General features: G+C 53.1%; 1 protein-coding gene across 1 annotated transcript; it reads left to right on the top strand.

Moving 5' to 3' along the window:
- The first annotated feature begins 13,572 nt into the window (after positions 1-13,572).
- On the top strand, positions 13,573-15,331 carry LOC100136957 (acyl transferase 7). Its single transcript, XM_044483198.1, has one exon. The coding sequence runs from the start codon at positions 13,717-13,719 to the stop codon at positions 15,028-15,030; it is 1,314 nt and encodes a 437-aa protein (XP_044339133.1). The 5' UTR covers positions 13,573-13,716; the 3' UTR covers positions 15,031-15,331.
- The last annotated feature ends 743 nt before the right edge of the window (positions 15,332-16,074 follow it).

Raw genomic sequence — 16,074 nt, 5'->3', positions numbered from 1 at the left:
TCTTTTCCAATACCGGATTTTCCGAACTTCCCTGGTCAAACACCGAATCATCTTCGCCTTTGTTAGCCAGTCCTGGTCAAAGAGCGAACTCTCAGAAATAACTTCATGATGAATAAAGGACAGTGTGTTCGGCTAGAGGATTTCTTACTTGTTCGGCGGCGCGGTTACTGCTCAGGCCCACGTCCTCGGTAGTATCCGGACACTCTATTTGAGGTCCAAAGAATGACTTGTACATCTCCTCGTGCGTCAGGCCGAGGAAACTTTGAATGGCACGCGGTCCTTCTGGGTTGAACTCCCACAAGCGAAGGGGCCGGCGTTTGCAAGGCTGGACTTGACGAACCAGCATAACTTGTACTACCACAACCAAATTAAAATCTCCCTCGAAGAGATCTCGAATGCGGCTTTGCAGTATAGGCACGTCCTTGGCTGGACCCCAGCTCAGACCTCTGCTAATCCATGACATTAATCGTGGTGGGGGGCCCGAGCGGAAAGCGGGGGCAGCCGCCCACTTGGCACTTCTAGGAGCCGTGACGTAAAACCACTCTCGTTGCCATAATCCGGACACCTCTGGAAAGGAACCTTTCGGTCATGGAGCTCCTGCCATCTTGCCTATTGATGCACCTCCGCATGCTGCATGTTGCCCCTCGATCATCTTCGGCTTCACTTCAAAGGTCTTGAGCCACAGGCCGAAGTGAGGGGTAATGCGGAGGAAGGCCTCACACACGACAATAAATGTCGAGATGTGGAGAAAGGAGTCCGGAGCTAGATCGTGGAAATCTAGCCCGTAATAGAACATCAAACCCCTGACAAAGGGATCCAGAGTGAGGCCTAGGCCTCGGAGGAAGTGGGAGACGAACAAGACGTTCTCGTTGGGTTCAGGAGTAGGGACAACCTGCCCTCGAGCAGGAAGCCGATGCGAAACCTCGGCGGTCAGGTATCTGGCCTCCCTCAACTTCTTCATGTCCTCTTCCGTCACGGAGGAGGGCATCCATCGGCCTTGAAGGCTGGATCCAGACATGATTGAAGATCCGGAGCACCTAACCTGGGCTTTGGGTGTTGGAACTCGAGGCGGGGGAAGGGTTCGATTGAGCACGAGAGGGAAAAAGTGAAAACCTTGTCCCTTTATAAAGAGGGTGAATACCAAGCGTCCTCTCCGTAGCCGTTTAGGACTTGCCTATAATCTAGGAGTCCTAGACACGGTTGGGTTACCCATGACCGCATTAATGAGAATCCCGTAATTGGGGGAACACGATCTCTGCTTTGACAAGCGTGTCAAGAAACCGCCTCGCGTTATGTGTGGAGCTGGTTGAAGAAAAACGGTTCGAATAATCATCGGGCCATGACATAACGTCATGCTGCCGAAACAAGCTAGAAAATTAGATCTGCGAAAATATTATTCTCTCTACGGTCGAATGTGGAACTTATTTTGCAGGGTCGGACGCTATCCTCGTATTCAAATTCTTCTGTGATGTATTCAGAGAAGGAACCCGCCTTGCAATGCCGAAGACAATACTGCGTGCCGAACTCATCGTCATTGAAGCCTGGTTCAGGGGCTACTGAGGGAGTCCTGGATTAGGGGGTCTCCGGACAGCCGGACTATATCCTTTGGCCAGACTGTTGGACTATGAAGATACAAGATTGAAGACTTCGTCTCGTGTCCGGATGGGACTCTACTTGGCGTGAAAGGCAAGCTAGGCAATACGGATATGGATATCTCCTCCTTTGTAACCGACCTTGTGTAACCCTAACCCTCTCCGGTGTCTACATAAACCGAAGGGTTTTAGTCCGTAGGACAACAATCACAACATACAATCATACCATAGGCTAGCTTCTAGGGTTTAACCTCTCTGATCTCGTGGTAGATCTACTCTTGTACTAGCCATATCATCAATATAAATCAAGCAGGACGTAGGGTTTTACCACCATCAAGAGGGCCTGAACCTGGGTAAAACATCGTGTCCCCTGCCTCCTATTACCATCCAGCCTAGACGCGCAGTTCGGGACCCCCTGCCCGAGATCTGCCGGTTTTGACACCGACACCCGCCTTGCGCCGCCCTTGACCTCCTCTATGCCGACCGGTCACCAGGACGACACAAAAGAGGGACAGGGGACGCCAGTGGTTCCCTCGGCGACCACAGGTCCTCTGCCGGGGGAAGGGTCGTTGAAGCCTCCCCAGCACAGGGCCTACCTCCGGGTATCCCCTGGCCTTGCGCGCTTTTGGGAGGGGCCTGGCTCCCGACCCCTCTCCTGCAGCCCCCAACGCGATCCTCCCGCTGCCAGGGGGCCGTTGAGCTAGGGCCGCCTGCTGCTGCTATGACCTACTCCTCCTGCGACTCATGGTTAGCGTAAGCGGGATTAGGGTACCCTGTAGTGGTCATCGCACACGCGGTCGTGGTGGTTCTTCGGCAGCTCCTGGAAGGCTTTGACTCCTAGCGTCCCTTCTTCCCAATCTTCTCCAACGAATGAGCCTAGGTCGTCCTCCGGCGTGTACTCCTGGTCCGTCATGCGGGGCACGTGGGCTTCGGGGGCCGTCACCCCGAACACCTCGCCGGGGTGCCCCACACTCCATGTCGTCCGGCCCAGCGTGACGTCTTGGGGGTGATAGCATGGCGTCCCACTTGGGCCATGGAAGGCGACGCTTCTGCTCATGCTTGTTGCGGGCGGCATGGGGGCGGCAGAGCCCCCGGTGCCGCCGGTCATGCTGGTGTTGACGAAGCCCCCTGGCGCACCTGACGGTGCGTGGTGGCGGCGTGGCCCGCCGAGAATCCCCGCAGCGGCCTAGGGAGGAAGCTGATGACAGAAGGGCGGGGCTCCCGAGGCCGCCGCGTCCAGCAGCTCGGCGACGCGTTCCAGCAGTGTGTCCCGGCCGCTTTCCATCAGCCGGCAATGCAGCAGCTCCCTTGCCACATTGAGTGTTGCCCGCGTGTTTTCTTGTTCCCGTCGTGAGTGCGGCGCCGTCGCCGCGTCGTGGCTTGCTGCTCTGGCAGCGTCCCTTACTTGTCGTGGGGTGAGGGTGGATGACGCCCCGCCGCGTCGCCCGCGCCCCACCGGATTGGACGGCGCTCGTGCCTCCTGGAGCGCGGGGTTGAGGTCTTCGTAGGCGGGCGGCGCCGACCGGGCCGGCCAGGCTGCCCAGCGGTCGGAGTCAGCTCTTGGGTCCTTGGACATCGCGGCCGCGGAGCGTCTGCGAGTCGATTGTCGGATGAGAAGCTACGGCGCATCCCTACCTAGCGCGCCAAATGTCGGATGTGGGGTTCCGACAAACCCTTAAGCTTCGAACACTGGGGTGCGTGCGAACTCTTTTCCTCCCACCGATCTACGCCCTAGCTCGCTAAGATCTCGCGGACGAACTCAACAAACTCGCAACATAAAAAGGCACAAGATTTATACTGGTTCGGACCATCGTTGTGGTGTAATACCCTACTCCAGTGTGGTGGTGGTGGATTGCCTCTAGGGCTGATGATGAACAATACAATGGGAAGAACACCCTCCTCAGGTTGAGGTGTTCTTGTGCTTGGCTAACTTGTGTGAGTGAGAGTGATCTCTCTCCTCCTTCTTCTCTTCGGTGGTGGCTAGCTCTACTTATATATGCCCTGATCCTCTTCCCAAATATTGAGCTGGAAGAGAGCCAACAACGGCGGGCTAATTTGAAGGGGGACAGCTAGTACAAGCCATCCTGACAAAAGTGGTCTTCGTCTGCCAAAGGCTCTGGTGGTGACGTCATCTTGGGCTCCACGATGACCTCCGTCCTGCCGTCCTTCTGGTCCTGGTCTTGTTGCACTGATATGGCAACCTTTTCCTGATGCCTCGGTACTCTTTGCATGCGCAGGTCTCCTTAGCATCAAAGGGGAAACAAGGACGCTGTGCGTGCTGGCGCCCGCCTGGTGCCGATCGTCATGGCTCACGTCACGAGGGCCTCGTGAGGTTTGCCTTCCCTTGACATCTCCGCTCCTCGTGAGCCTGCCTGACTAGGCCACTCTAGAGGAGGTCTTGCGTCGTCCGCCTCGCGAGGCTTGGCCCCTCGCGAGGGTCTTGGATGCCTTATTGATGAATATGGGCCATACGGCCTGCTGGCTTAGCCACGCCTCGGGCCGCAGGCATGCAAGCCTGGGGACCCCCGTTCCCAGGACGCCGACACCTAGGGCCTGATCAGGTGCAGGTTGTGTCGCTCAGCAGAAAAAAAAAGACAACAGCTTTGGCCTTTTGATCCTTTTGAGTGATTTGTTTTCATGGAAAACTGGATGAATCAAAGTCAACAACATAGCCTAAATTTTTTTTTTGCATTGTTAAATGAATATTTTATAAACAAACAGAACGTCTATATGCAAATTCAGAAAATATAGTTTTATTGAAACATTCATATTCTGTTCTTTGGGAAAATGGAACGCACGATGTTCCTATTTCTTTATTTCATGATGAGTCATGTCCTTGCAACAATAACAACAATTTTTTTATTATCATTGTCCAGCTTTTTCAGTTGTTGGAAATTTGTATATACTTTTTGTATCAGAAGTTTGGATAGGTTAGTTACTCTTCTCCGCAAAGGAAATATCCTCCCGTCTTAAAAAAAAGAAAATATCCTCCCTTCAATACAACAAATAAATTCAATATTCATCCGCTAAATGAAAAATGTTAATTCATTATTAATACATTATTATCAGCCATTGATTGTGTAATATTTCTGAGTAGTGCATCACTATATTTTTATTTTAATGTTTATGCATTAACTAGGATGAACATGTATTTTGTTTTTAAAAAATACAAGTGTTGCACGTGCATGCTAACTAGTGGACATAAACAAAGTTGTAGCGATTCTTCATGTGTAAGGTTTATATTCACAAATTATGTTGTTCTTTGTCTGCACTCTCCTCAATCTTACAACCACTCACCTGGAGGGGAGTGATGCAGGTTTTCTTCATATCCCTTGAACAACAGGGCCAATCCCAACTTTTGGATGCAACTGAGATCAACTGGCGACAAGCACCCGGCTTGTGAGCTACTTCCTCCGTCTAGGTTTATTAAGCCCTCTTTATTTCAATTTTAAATTTAAACTATAAATTTAACTAATAAAATGAAAACTATATATCATAAAAATTATACAGTAAAGCTCTTTCGAATACAAATCCAACAATATATTTTTTGTAGCACATACTTTATAATTTATTAATTATATAGAGGAAAATGCCTTTTGGAGCTCGGCCTCCATGGAGGCCGGTTTTTGAAAAACACAAAAATCATGAAAATTCATATTTTTACAATTCAAAAAAATCTGAAAAAAATTACAGATATACATGGAGGCATAACACATATGTGTGTAAATTTTTAGGACGAAATACGTTGAAATGAAGGCTGTGCAAAAAAGACAAATCTGAGGCCTTTTAACACATGTTACTATTCATCCTCAAAGTCCAGAAATTTGTTTTTTTTTCTATAGGTCGCATTTCGAAGTATTTCATCTTGAATTTTTACACACACATGCATTTCATCCGTGTATAGTTACATATTTATTTTCAGAATTTTTTGAAGTCAAAAAGTTTGAATTTTGAATTTTTCAAAAATAAAGGGCTCCATGGAGCTCGGTTACCAAAACGCCCTACTCGTCAAAGTCTCACCTAAAATACATGGGGGGGCAAGAAACCATCCGGAGGTTGTAGTTTGTTGCGTGAAACTTAACCTTCATGTTTTCTGAGCGATGACACACATTGTATTAAAAACAAAGCAGGATTAGAACCCTTACAACATGGAAATCAAAGGAAACAACCAGAAACATGTGAGCCATGAAGCCTTGCAAAAAAGTACCCCAAAAAAACAAAATTTGATTATTGGAGTCCCTTATGCCATGCCCAAACCTTCGTCCACTGTTGATTACCATCGATACCATAGCTTCGCTCGAAAAAGAAGGGTCCAACCAATATGCCCAAATCTAGGTCCAGCTGCGCCCCCCAACAGCCCACCACCCTTCCCGCTGTTTTTTAGCGCCGGTACCAAAAAACTGCCCAGTCGCGCACCCATGAGTCCATTTTTCACTGGTTTGGGCCGAAACTGGCGCCGACGGACCCAGACCGAACCCAACGCGCTGGGGGCGCCGAGGAAACCGAGGAACCCGACTTTGGCCCAAATGGGAATGGGCCCGCTGAGTCAGCAACATGCCGCTTCGTCGTCCTCATCCCCTCGGATCCCACAGGAATCAATGTCAAGGCTGCCGCGCTTTCGCGCCAGTCAGCCTTCATTGATGCCTCATGGGCGGAGCAGTGAAGGCGCCACGACGCGCGTCCCACCCACTTCCGCCACGCGTCACCTGGCATGCAGGTTCTCACCGCCCCACTTCGGCTATAAAAGCCGACCTCCCCGCCGGTGAACGCCACAGTCGCCACAACTCGCCTTCTCTCTCGCCTCGTCTCACCACAGAAACAACTCTCCCCCTCTTCCCCCACCGGCGAGAAATGGTTGAGCGGTACCCCGGCGACGCCGCGGTGGCGAACGACTTCGTCCGTCGCCATCTCCACGAGGACGAGGCGCGCCTCCTCTACGTGGCCGACTATCCGGTGTCCCCAGACATGCGGGTGTCGGGCTCGTGGAAGTTGAGCGCCGGCGGCGTCCCGGTACCACCGGCGCCCACCGGGGCTGAACGACGGGCCGAGATCGTCTGCATCCATTCATCGCTGATGGAGGAGCAGCGGAACAAGCCGAGGTACGCCGCCGACAGCCACACGCTGTGGACGATGTACTTCGACCGCCGCCGCGAAGACCAGATCGCCTCCACCAAAGGCATCATCCCCCGCGGCTGACTCAACGCCGACGGGCGGCGCGAACGGTGGGGCATGCCCGGCCGCACCCTCGAGGCCATCCTCGACCACATCGAGACCGGCAACACGCCGTGCCTCGAGTACCCGATGCGCCCGTCCTTCTCTCGCTGACGTGGCATCTCCTGGACACCGCGGTGAATGGAGGCGGTGACCTCCTCATCGTCGGGCTCACTCTCCTCTGGGTCGTCGGTGCTCCGCCCCGTCAAGCTGGAGTCGTAGGAGACACCGCACCTGCAGCGGTGCCCTCGTCATCAACGAGGGCGGCCGCCCCTCCCCGCATTCCCTTCGCCTAGTCCGGCCGAAGACCGAGCCGAGGCTACTCCCCGTGAAGCCGGAGCACGCGGAGATGGCTGCCACCAACGAGATCGCCCTCAAGTGGGCGAAGGCGGACTACATCCGGGAGCAGGTGGCCCGCCAGCGCCAGTCCTACGCGGAGATCAAGGCCGGACGCCGCGGACGCGAGGAGGACAGCGTCGTCATCCTCGACAGTGACGAGAAGGACGAGCCCGGGCCGTCGAACCCCTTGCGTGTCGGTGACCATTGTCAGGGGTGCAGTAGGGGCAACGGCGGCTCCGACGGGACACAGGGCGGCGGTGATGACTATACCCAGTTCTGCAAGCGCCTCGACATGTAGAAGGCGTGCGACGGCCGCAACGTAGTTGGCTAGGCGTAGTTTGTTTGTTTTTCTGTTTTTTGTACAAATTTGAATGAAAAACCGCGGTGTTTGTGCCAAATTCGTATCAGATCGCCGAGTTTGCTCTATTTCGAGGGCGACCTAGGGGTCGACGACTGGGAACGCAATCGCCCCCATGGCGAAAGTAAACGTCGGTTCGGCCCCAGACGGCGCTTTTTCGGCGTCCTGGGGGGCCAAACGGCTGGAGATGCTCTTAATGAGTCGATGAACCTATCTGCCGCAGGCGGCATGACCGAGACTTTGTGCTGCGTCAGTGAAGATCTTCCCCATGTTCACCAGATTCCGGCGCCGCCATTTTCATTCGACAAGGTTGAAGAAGAAGTGCATCACCGTTTGCTACCATCCTCGAGGCCCACTTGAAACCATCATAGATTTCTGTACAGGTCGACAACATCAAGCATGACGTCGTGTGACGACCCACGACACAACCGCTTGCCGGATCCGAAGACCGGTGAGATACCAGAGCTAACCGTCCGTCTCCAACACCGGTTGAAGTGCCGCCGAGATGAAGGGAGGGCAGAAGCAGTATATTCCGACTTTGCACTAGCCCCTCCATCGAACAAATGCCCCAAGGACAAATAAGGCTTGTGCTCCCTGTCTACCGGCCGTAGCCAAATTCCCAAGGCTCCCCACTCCTGCCATCACCAAAGTGGTAGGCGAAGGCAAGGACTCGCGGCCTTGCCGACGAAGGGAGAGGACAACCTTTTTTATTGAAGAGGGCAGTTTTTTCGCCTGCCAAATCACCTCTCTCAAGCAGTTTGAGATGGTGACGAAAAACGTGGGCAAAACAAGCATCACCTCCATGATGAGAGATAGCCCACAATACGCTTAACTGAGACATTTAACTAAGCCACAAACATGGGCACACGGGCTACCGAAAACTGGTTGGGCACTCTTATGGGAGGGTGGAAAATTGTTCCAGGAGCCTCAAGCAATCCGCTCCTTAGTCGACGACTTTTATAAGTCGTTATTTCAGGGGCGTCCTCGGGGTGGCGTCGCTCTAGCAGACCACATTTGGTCGACTGACCAGCAGATCTCCCCAGAAGAAAATGCATCCCTGCTTGCTCCTTTTGATGCAGCGGAAGTTGAGGCCTTCGTCAAAGCCATGAACCCGGCCTCGGCGCCGGGTCCTGATGGACTACGGGTCCGCTTTTTCCAGGCTTTCTGGCCGATGGTCAAAGAGATCGTCCTGGAGCTGCCGTGATTTCGCTAGGGGGGCTCTGGACATATCCTGTCTTAACTACCGAATTATCTCCTTAATTCCCAAGGCCCCGGGTGCGGCGGACATTAGGCAATTCCTCCCTATCACAGTCCTCAATGTGATATTTAGAACTCTAACCAAAGGGTGCGCCACTAGGGCGGCCCTTATCGCTCCTCGGATTCATCACCCCAACCAATCGGCCTTCACGAAAGGCTGATTTATTCTCGATGGGGTCCTAGTCCTCCATGAGATGATTCATGAGGTCAAGTCGAAACACCTCAGCGCGGTGTTCTTCAAAATCGACTTCCATAAAGCTTATGACACATTCCACTGGTCCTTCCTTCGGGAAGTGTTGCTCAAACGTGGGTTTGATCACCACTGGGTCGCACGCGTTATGCAGTTGGTCACGAGTGGTCGGACGGCGGTTAACATAAACGGGAAGGTTGGCCCATACTTCTTGACGGGCCAAGGGGTCCGACAGGGGGACCTGATATCCCCCTTTCTATTCAACCTTGTGGTTGATGCCCTCGCCTCGATTCTTGACCGAGCCAAACGTGCCGGCCATATTAGGGGAATTTGCCCTCACCTGATTGCACATGAGGGTCTGACCCACCTCCAATATGCCGACGACACCATTATGATGGTGGAAGGCTCGGATGAGGATATTCAGAATCTAAAGTTCCTCATCCTTTGCTTCCAGGAAATGTCGGGCCTCACGATTAACTTCGCCAAGAGTGAGGTGATGGTCATAGGATACTCCCCGATGGAAGCTCAGCGAATTGCCAAACGCTTGAACTGCCGTTTGGGAACATTTTCGACCACCTACCTTGGTGTTCCTCTTAGTGACACTCGTCTGCTTGAGAGGGATTTTCGCCCAATAATCACCAAGATCCAACCCAGGATGGAGCCTTGGCAGGGGAGGTGGCTATCTAAAGCCGCTCGAGTGATTCTGATGAATTCCTCCCTTATTAGTCTACTGATGTATATCATGGGATTCTATAGTTTACATGAATCCCTCCACCATGAGGTCACCAAACTCCTCTCCATTTTTTTCTGGGAGGGAGAAAACAATAAATAGAAGTACCACATGGTCAAGTGGTCTGAGATCTGCAAGCCGAAAGACCAAGGAGGTCTTGGGGTTATTTCATCAAAGAGTATGGATACTGCCCTCCTCTCCAAATGGCTTTGGCGGATTCAGACTGCTGAAGGCGTCCTGTGGCTTGAGATTATCCATGCTAAGTACTTACGCGGACAGCCACTGGCTTTCGCGTATAGAACTGGTGGTTCCTAATTCCGGCAATCGGTGATTCGGCTGATGCCGATTTTGCGTATTGGGACCTCCATTAAAATTGGTTCTGGCTCCGGCACCTTGTTCTGGCTAGATCGGTGGGCAGGGACCCGCCCCTTTGCTGACCGCTTTTCTGCGTTGTTCGCGATCTGCGTCCGCCCACGGCTCTCCGTGGCTGTGGCCTTAGCTGACTTGGGGGCTATTGCCTTTCGCCGTACCTTCGGGGCGGTGGAACTTGGCCAATGGGATGAAATGCTTGAGTGTATTGCCCTACACCCCCTCCCTAGATCCTGATTCCCTTTCTTGGCACCTCGAGCCAAGTGGCCGCTTCTTAACGAGATCCCTCTATCAGGCGATTGTCCCCACCCCGGGCCCAATGGAACTCTCGGTGCTCTGGGAGATTAAACTTCCCTTAAAGATCTGCATGCATCTTCCTTTGGCAACGGGTCTGCGGCCGCCTACCTTCGGGTACGGAGGTCCGCAAACGTAATGGCCCTGGGGATGGGCTATGCCCCATTTGCTTGGTACCGGAAGATTGCAATCACATCTTCTTCCGGTGTCCGGTGGCCCAATTCCTTTGGAGTTGCATCCGGGAGGTGGTTGGGGGCAACTGGTGCCATGACAACCTCCCAAACTTGTTTGGGGAGGCACTTAGGCTCCCCAGCTCTAGTCGCCCATCCATGTGGGTGGTATTGGGTACCTTAGCTTGGACCCTCTGGTGCAACCGTAATAAGCTAGTCATTGAACGCGTAATTCCTTGGCGTGTGACTGATGCTATCTACAAATTGTGTGGCCTTTTACAGCTTTGGAGACCGCTTAGCAAGCAGAGAGACCGGAACACCATCGACATCATCATAGCGGGTCTTCGAGCTTCGGCATCGGCCTTCGCCCCTCCTCCACCACCCCCTCCGCCACCTCCCGAGACGGATTAGCGTCCTTTTAGCTTTAGCTTTGTTTGGGGCTTGTCTTGTTGTGCCTCCAGCATGACTATGGCTTAATTACTCTTTGTACTGTGATGTTGGATACTTGGTTCGTTGCTTTATATAAAAAGCGGGGGGAAACCCTTTTTCGTTAAATTTGTTGGGCAGGCCGAGCTGGGGCAAGATGAAGGGAAACACATTTTCTCTTCTATCCCTCAAAAGGTCCAACTATATTGATGCTCTTCAATGTTTCGGCCATGGCCCATCTGGCCTTGTTGTAGCTTCCTCAGTGGTTCTAATCACCTGACAACTCTTCTAATAATTTGATGCACATACCGGGGTGTATTCTATACAGAAGAAACAAAGATCCAAACGATTGAATGTGTTGATGGGTAGCCCATGTGCCTCTCCACGACACAACAACTCACTTCATATCAGTTTAATGTCAGTTTCAACCAGAATAATCTCCCAAATGCAGAAAACAATATCTTCTATTCTATAGCGTTGTCCAGACCATATTCTAGAAGGAGTATTCCGTCGGTTCGCCGTGCCACCCCATATTGTTAGAATCGGGGCTGGAGGTCTCCCTAAGATTCACTAGTTAATGATGGACAGCTTAACGAGAGAGACAGGTCGTATGGCAGTTTAACATGGAAAAGAATACGTGCGAGACACTGAAACCCTCGCCAACTAAAGTAGTACATACAGTATTGTTGAAGCTGATCGATGCACTGGTTGGTTTGGTGGGAGTTCTAGTTTGGTGCGCCTGTGAGTGGTGAGCTCGCAGCCGGATCCCAGCAAACAAACAAATGCCCGTGCAACTTGCTCGGTGGCTGCTTACACGATCATAACAGAACAGAGGCGACATTGTACAAGTTCAGTGTATGCTTCCCATCAGCACATGAAGCAGATGCGTGAACGCAACGGTTGGCGAAGTGGCGGATGCAATCATCCGCACTTCGGCTTTAATCTAATGATAAATTTGGCTAAGCGCGCGCATGTAAAAATCTACTGCTAGCACAAATCTGTAGCTTTACCCCTCTTAATCTAGTTCCGTCGGAAAGTGGTCTGCATGTGTATGTAGTGTTTGGTCGTAGTAGTATCCTATACGCGCGGCTGCTGCTTTAACGCTTTCGATTCGAATGCCTTTTCATACAGAGTGCAACGATGTGAGAACTCGAGGAAAATGTGGCTCGCATAAACTATTTAAATCGACCCCAAAAAGAGTAGTACTACCATGTAAGGCCAGGCACCAAACCAAGCCACTGGACTGCACTGGAGCACCTTCTATAATTAATAACAATACTTTTTCTTTCGCGTCACTCTCTCTCACGCGCATTCCGTTTTGGTGTCCCTCTCGCCCATCCGTCGGTCCGTCCTCGTCTCAGAACAGTCGATCGCCATCACCATCCATCATCGTTACTTTTCTGGATCAAGGCCCCCTCACATCACCATCAATAGCGATTAGTACGTAATTACGCAGTTCGTTAATTTGCCACCAGCTCGCGCTCGTTCTCGTCCACGCCAAGAGGAGTGGTTAATTACTCAGTTAAACGGAGCACGCGCCCGGTCAGGACCGCGTCGGTCCATGGACCGGGTACGCTGCCGTCGCGTGCCTGAGCTGGAGGGAGCATCGCGTGGGTTTTCACCGTGGAACGCGTCACAGTTAACTCCGCCTGTCATTTGCCGGGCGAGAAGCCGTCTTGGCGACGACGCATACCGATGATTAGACGGACGCTAATTAAATGTGTTTGAAACTGAACAGACAGACTGATAGTTCAGGCTCGCAGGTTATCTATCAGTTCAAGGATGTGCAAATACTAGTACTCCCTCCGTCTCAAAATTCTTGTCTTAAATTTGTCTAAATACAGATGTATCAGGTCACATTTTAATATTAGATACATCCGTATCTAGATATAAAAGACAAAAATTTTAGGACGGAAGAAATACAACATATACATCCCAGCTACTTCTCCCCTTCCATAATATAAAAGTATTTTTGATATTAGTGTAGTGTCAAAAAAAATTTATATTAATGGGATGGAGGGAGTAATATGCAGTTGAAGAGGGCGAGCTGATTGATGCGTGCTGGCCGCGTGTTACACGGGACTGCAAGTGGGCCGGGCCAGGGAGGCGCTGCACCCACCACCTTTTGTTTCTACCGATCTTTGCTGACACTAGCCCTGCCTGAATTAATGGACAGATCAATTAGTTCATGCCACTGTCGGTTCGAATACACCATGCATGCATACGTGTACCTGCTAATCAGCTAATGCAGTCCTGTACTGACAGAGATACATTACCAGCTAGCAGCCTAGCACTCCACGATGATGGTGGCGAGCTGATGCTGGCGCCCGTGCCATGATAATTGATGGACGACTGCTGGCGCGTGCTGTAGCCTGCCTATCCTATGGATTGGAACACGAGGCTGCGAGTGGATAGCGCCACGAAAGCGCCGCGCCGCTCCACCACCTTTGTCCTTTGCCCTTTCTCCCCCACCCCACCCCACCCCACCCAGCCAAGCAAAAATATCATCCCGGTCAAGAAAAAAAAAGAACTCATCCCAGACACCTTCCGGCATTCACTCGTCCGACACCCATCCTCGTCACCACGAGCCCTTTCGCCCGCGCACGTCGGCCCTATAAATACGACGCGCGTCCGCCTCCCCTGCCAAGTCAAAGCAACCAGCAGCGAGCCAGCCAGGCAGCCGATTGAATACGGCCACGACGCGCTTCCCCTCCGGCCAACCAATTCTCCCTCTCGCCAGCCCCGATCCCCATCGCAGCATTCCTGCCCCCGACCCACCCATGGCGGCCGCCAAGTCCGTCGAGCGGCTGGCGCAGCGCCTGGTCACCCCCGCCGAGCCCACGCCGGCCGGCCCGCTCCGCCTCTCCTGGCTCGACCGCTACCCCACCCAGATGGCGCTCATCGAGTCGCTGCACGTCTTCAAGCCGGCCCCTGACCGGGACGGCGGTGACGCCGGCCCGGCGGGGACAATCGAGCGGGCCCTCGCGCAGGCCCTGGTGCAGTACTACCCGCTCGCCGGCCGCCTCGGGTTCACGGAGGAAGGTGGGCTGCTGCAGGTCGACTGCGGCGGCGACGGCAGCGGCGTCTGGTTCACGGAGGCCGCGGCAGGGTGCGCGCTCGAGGACGTCGAGTACCTGGAGCACCCCATCATGATCGCCAAGGACGAGCTGCTCCCGCCCATCCCCGCCCAGGAGGAGGACCCGCGGAAGCTCGTCCTGCTCGTCCAGGTCACCACCTTCGCCTGCGGCGGCTTCGTCGTCGGCTTCCGCTTCAGCCACGCCGTCGCCGACGGCCCGGGCGCCGCGCAGTTCATGGCAGCCGTCGGGGAGCTCGCCCGCGGCCGCAGCGTGGAGGACTTGACCGTGGAGCCGCAGTGGGGCCGCGAGGCCATCCCCGACCCGGCCGGCGCCGTCATCGGCAGCCTGCCGAGCCCCGCGGGCGCCAAGCGGCTCGAGTACCTAGCCATGGACATCTCCGCGGACTACATCAACCACTTCAAGTCCCAGTACAACTCGTCGCACACCGGATCTTGGTGCTCGGCGTTCGAGGTGCTCGTGGCCAAGGCGTGGCAGAGCCGCACCCGCGCGGCGGGCTTCGAGCCGGACTCCACCGTCCACCTCTGCTTCGCCATGAACGCGCGCCCCCTCCTGCACGCCTCGCTCCCGCGCGCCGGTGCCGGGTTCTACGGCAACTGCTACTACATCATGCGCGTCTCCGCGCCCGCCGGCAAGGTGTCCGGCTCCACGATCCCGGAAGTGGTGAAGATCATCAAGGACGGGAAGAGGCGGATGCCGTCGGAGTTCGGGCGGTGGGCGACGGGGGAGGCCGGCGCCGACGGCGGCGTGGACCCGTACCAGATCACGTCCGACTACCGGACGCTGCTGGTGTCGGACTGGACGCGGCTCGGGTTCGCCGAGGTGGACTACGGCTGGGGGCCGCCGGCGCACGTCGTGCCGCTGACGAACCTGGACTACATCGCGACGTGCATACTGGTGAAGCCGTGGGCGCACAAGCCCGGGGCGCGGCTCATCACCCAGTGCGTGACGCCCGACCGCATCGCCGCCTTCCACGAAGGGATGCTCGACATGAACTGACCGGGGCCGAGCACGACGACGGAGCCAAAGAAGAAGTCGAAGACGGAGGCGAGAGGAATTGACTTGTTTATGTGATGATTAAATTAGTAGAAGTAGTACAGTATATTGGGTTGGTTGTTTGGATGGACTGATGTAGGGTGGTGGTGTGCAGTAGTTTAACCGGAAATAAGCTCCCCGATTCGGGGGGTTGGGTCGCGATTGGATTTGGTGGGAAAAGCCACCAACTAACTAATCCTTCATGGAATGTAAGAATCATTTGTGACATGATACTATACTCCTACTAGAGAAATTTTATTTTGTTTGTCTTGTCGCATAGCTGAGATCCACGGTGGTGGTGGCTTATGAGCAGTGTGTTCACTGTGTATCTGCGTTTTGTGTCGGTCACACACTGATTGCACGGCCGATTCAGTCCCAGGCAAGCCTTTCTGCCCGAATCTCGTCGTAGCACAACCCTTTCTGCATTCACTTTGCTGCATGCGTCGACAAGAAAATGCCCAGATGTCGCTGGCTTCTTCCTTTTTATCTGTTTATTCATATGGTTTACTGGATAGTGGACATTGATAGGAATCTGACTTGATACATCGGGAACTGTCGGTTACATAAAAAAAAACTGTCGGTTATCTTGATCCCTTCGTTAACAAGACTCTACAAATGATGAGCCTAAACAAAGACATGCCTATGATATAGAGATGTGAAACCTTTACGAATGAAGATCTGGAATTAACTCTATCATCAAAAACATCATAGAAGATGCATATGTACTTCATTTTCGATGAACTTGATTTTATCATGAAGATGATCATAAGCTCTAAAACTTACAAAGAGAAATACCAGATAAGAACCAAAAAAGATGACGCAAGGATGCAATGGTTTGAGCTCTTTACGAACGATACGATCAAGCTACTCACTCAAGAGCCCCCCTTGATAGTACGATAATCAATCTTACAACCCGGTCTCGCAACTATCACCATGAGACCGGTAAAATGGAAAACCTATCAAGGGCAAACCTTTGCCTTGCGCATAGTCCACTTGATCTATATGATG

The sequence above is a fragment of the Triticum aestivum genome, chromosome 3A, assembly GCF_018294505.1.
Source record: "Triticum aestivum cultivar Chinese Spring chromosome 3A, IWGSC CS RefSeq v2.1, whole genome shotgun sequence".
NCBI classification, from domain to species: domain Eukaryota; kingdom Viridiplantae; phylum Streptophyta; class Magnoliopsida; order Poales; family Poaceae; genus Triticum; species Triticum aestivum.
Note: the sequence above shows the minus strand (reverse complement) of the source record. Positions and strands in the feature narration are given on the sequence as shown.

Excerpts from the sequence above, each read along its gene's own strand:
- LOC100136957 (XM_044483198.1), top strand. The coding sequence starts at position 13,717 with ATGGCGGCCGCCAAGTCCGTCGAGCGGCTGGCGCAGCGCCTGGTCACC.